Source organism: Orycteropus afer, unplaced genomic scaffold (assembly GCF_000298275.1).
Source record: "Orycteropus afer afer isolate SDZICR_OR568_19922 unplaced genomic scaffold, OryAfe1.0 scaffold01229, whole genome shotgun sequence".
In the NCBI taxonomy this organism is placed as follows: domain Eukaryota; kingdom Metazoa; phylum Chordata; class Mammalia; order Tubulidentata; family Orycteropodidae; genus Orycteropus; species Orycteropus afer.
Genome location: NW_006922816.1, coordinates 93,678 through 97,473, shown reverse-complemented (window position 1 = coordinate 97,473; position 3,796 = coordinate 93,678). Strand labels below are relative to the sequence as shown.

Below are 3,796 nucleotides of genomic sequence, written 5' to 3'. Positions count from 1 at the left end.
ACTTGAACATCTAAGAGAATTATGGAGTATTTTGCAAGACTTTAAAGAAAGATCTGTTCTTTCTTTAAAGCTAATGATCTGTTCTAGATTATTCTCTCTGGTAAATCAAAGGACCTGGGTTAGATAATTCTTTGAGGACCCTCCCCAATTTTGTTTTTCTGTGTGTCTGTAACTCTGATTCTAAATCTATTTGAATATCAGAATGTATTTAAAACTAACAGTATTTACACATGACCATGCTGTAATGGAGGATAGATTAAAAAGTACAACTAGTGGTTGTAGTGATGGTACAATTATAGTTTCTACTTAGAATTGGGAAGATGATGGACTGTGTTGAGAACACTTCAGCCAGGAGCTTGGGACACTCTTAAGTGAGGCAGAATGACTGATGTAATCTTATGTGTTCCATAGCAGTTACCAAACGACAAGAAAGATGGATCCACAATGAAGAAAAATCCCAAGGAAAATAAGAATTTAACTTTCCTAGATTATGTTTAGACTAATTTATGATCTATAGAGGGCAATGAGTTACTAGTCATAAAATCAAATATATTCTGTCACATTAGAAGCCAGCTAATAAAATCTGGAGGTACAACAGTTAAGTGCTTGGCTACTAACTGAAAGGTTGACAGTTCAAACCTACCCAGAGGCTCCACTGAGGAAAGACCTGGTGATTTGCTCCCATTAAGATTATAGCCTAGAAAACCGTATGGGGCAGTTCTATTCTGTCACATGGGCTTTTTCTGAGTTGAAAATCAACTCGATGGCACCCAATAAAAACAATATGGGGTTGCCATGAGTTGGAATCAACTCAATGACAACTAACAAGAATAACTGTTATCACTATCATCTAAGAATCTGAAAATGAACATAGCAAATAAAACTTTTGTAATGTGATTCAAACTGCCTAAAAACCTATGAGCTAATATCTTAGAGTAATTTTTTAGCTAGCCAGAGAGGATGAAAATTATTTTATCCACTGCTCTAATTAAGCTTAAATTTCAGAATGGAGATTTGCCGTGTGTCTTAGTTCTCCAGTGCTGCTATAATAGAAATAGCACAGGTGGATGGCTTCAACAAACAGAACCTTATTTTCTTAAATTTAGGAGGCTAGAAGTCCAATTTCAGAGTGCAGGCTCTAGGGGCTGGGTGGAGGCCTCTCGACCTTGGTCTTCACCTCTGCCTTCCAGGCTCACTGGAGCAAGCCGAAGGCTTCTCCTGACTCATGCATATGCTGGCTGCTAAGATTGATGAATCCAAGATCGGCAGGTAAAATGGCAGATTGTTGGCCTACAGGCTGTGAAGGCAGCAATCCCACAATCAGCAGGTGACACAGCAGGCCACTGGTTCAAGCCCAAGAACTGGAGATGAAGACTGAACCAAATGCAGGATCCTTTCTACATCTTCTATAAGCAGGCCACACCCCGAAGGCAATTTTCCTTCTACTTTTTTAACTGCTCATAGCAGATTCCACCATAGAGGTGATCACAACACATCCAGTCTCATCATGGGGAATAAGTACCTCCAGCTGCCAAGCCACTCAAAATCACAGCCCACCCAAGTTGACACACAGCCTACCCAAGTTGACACACAGCCTTACCTACCACACAGTGTGATTATAAATTCAACTAGGAGATGGTATTTTTTGCATTAAAATAAGGATCTGTTTTACTGTTGCCTCAATGTGGCTTCATATACTTGGCACAACATATTTTCTTTAAGGATTAGTGTCTGTGCATCCTACTTAGGAAGCCAACATGGTTTACCAGACAGAAAAAATAATAATGTAAATAGATGTTATTTACATGACAATAGATAATTTTGTGTTCACCAGTACCCTTATTGTCAGAATGAGATGAGTTGATTAGATGATTACTTTTTAGAAAAATATTCTTTACAACTGAATGTTTTAGAATCTGCTTGAATGTTTTTCGATTTAATCCTCATAACAGCTTTAGTAGATAGGTATTATTATATCAGGGAATTTAGGTAACCTGCCTACTTGCCACAGTTAGTAATAATGAAGATTTGGGTTCCTACCTGAAGCCAGAACTCTTGCTCTTCCTCCTATAGTGAGACATAGTCAATGCATTGAACTAGGGAAGAATAAACCAAACTAAAAACCCTTTGCCTCTTAGTTCATTCCAGCTCATAACAAGCCTCTTAGACAGAGTAGACCTGCCCCAGAGGGTTTCCAAGGCAGGGTTGCCATGATTCACAATCAACTCTGTGGCAACAGGTTTGTTGGTTGATTGGAATCTTTACAGAAGCAGACCGCCAATATCTTTCTTCTGTGGAGCAGCTAATGGGTTCAAACCACCAGCCTTTCTGTTAGAAGCCAGGCACTTAACCACAAGGAGGAATATACTAAAGTAATAATCACTGCACTCCCTAATTGTGGAGCCATTGGGAGTTGTAAGTGCATATATGATCCCTTTCATTACCATTCATTTATCTTGTTTTTATGCTTTTCCATTTGTAAAAAACATACGAGCTAATATTTACAGTTATTAGTGGTCCTTTGAAATCAATTTTAAAATATTAATATTTCATTTCTCAGTAAAGAGATCTTTACTTGTGAATAAATCTAACCTGTCCACCCTACATTTTAATTCTCATGCACATTCTTTTCTCAGATTGTGTTTTATAAAATAGATTATTCTGTTAAACTACTTTTAAAACTGAAGAGTTTTTTCTGTAGAAGACTGTTCTTTTTATTTATTTAAGGCAGTACAGGAATTTGCTTAATGACAATTGATGATTTTTAAATAATAAAGTAGTAATTATAGGGACATTTCATGTAGTTCACCCACATATAAAACTTGTGTTATATATATTTCAGAAGGAAAGTTGGGCAATTTACTTCTGTAGTGATACCGCCTTGGAAACCCAAAGAGGGGTTGCTATGAGTAAGATCCAACTTGATGGCAGTCATTTTTTTAAATTATTATTATATATATTGCTTATGAGCAATGTAATTTGCTTATTTTATTTTATGGTTATGTATAAAAGATAAAATCAAGCTTATGCCATCATTTTGCAAATCTGCCTTTTTATTTTTTCTCCTCTTTTATCACTGAAAATTTTATAGATATTCTTATATGCACAGGATATTTCTTTCAGAAGCACTTAACCTTCATTATAAAAGATAGAATTTCACAATTTTTCTAGATCCAGTGGTGACTATTAGCTTCCATATGTTCCTTTTCTTATATCTGCTTCTTTCCTTTCAGAGAAAGCGGTGTACACTTTTGGGCTGGGACAGTTTGGCCAGTTGGGTCTTGGTGTTTTTGTTTTTGAAGCATCAGAACCCAGAGTCCTTGAACTTGTTAATGGCCAGAAAATATCTCATATTTCTTGTGGAGAAAATCACACAGCTTTGATAACAGGTATGGCTTAGAATTTCTGTTATATTTTTATAGTAGAACAGGATATATTTTATTACAAAATAAATAATATATAGAATGAATGTAACTTAAGCATAGGAATTAATGAGTGAGAAAAATGGAATTCCTTGTTTAATATTCAAATGCATAAAGTTCTAAACTCATTTTTATTATACCCACTGTTCACTTACCGACATGGTTAGGTTCCAAAGACCAGTACATTATGTGAAAATCAACATTACGTAAAAATGGGGGATGAGCACATAAGATCACAAAATGGAGGATGATTACATCATTGTATAACTGCCACATTGTATCATTTACATACCTGCCACACCACTGAGAATCATGGCCCAGCCAAGTTGACTCATAACCTTAACCATCACAGCTGGCATTATTCTCAACTCAGC

General features: G+C 36.2%; 1 protein-coding gene across 1 annotated transcript in view; it reads left to right on the top strand.

The window, feature by feature from the left end:
- Positions 1-3,796, top strand: part of RPGR (retinitis pigmentosa GTPase regulator) — a 49,512-nt gene that overhangs the window by 29,498 nt on the left and 16,218 nt on the right. Inside the window, exon 6 of the mRNA XM_042783452.1 lies at positions 3,234-3,389. Coding sequence (XP_042639386.1) covers positions 3,234-3,389 — 156 coding nt within the window. The remainder of the gene's footprint in view (positions 1-3,233; positions 3,390-3,796) is intronic.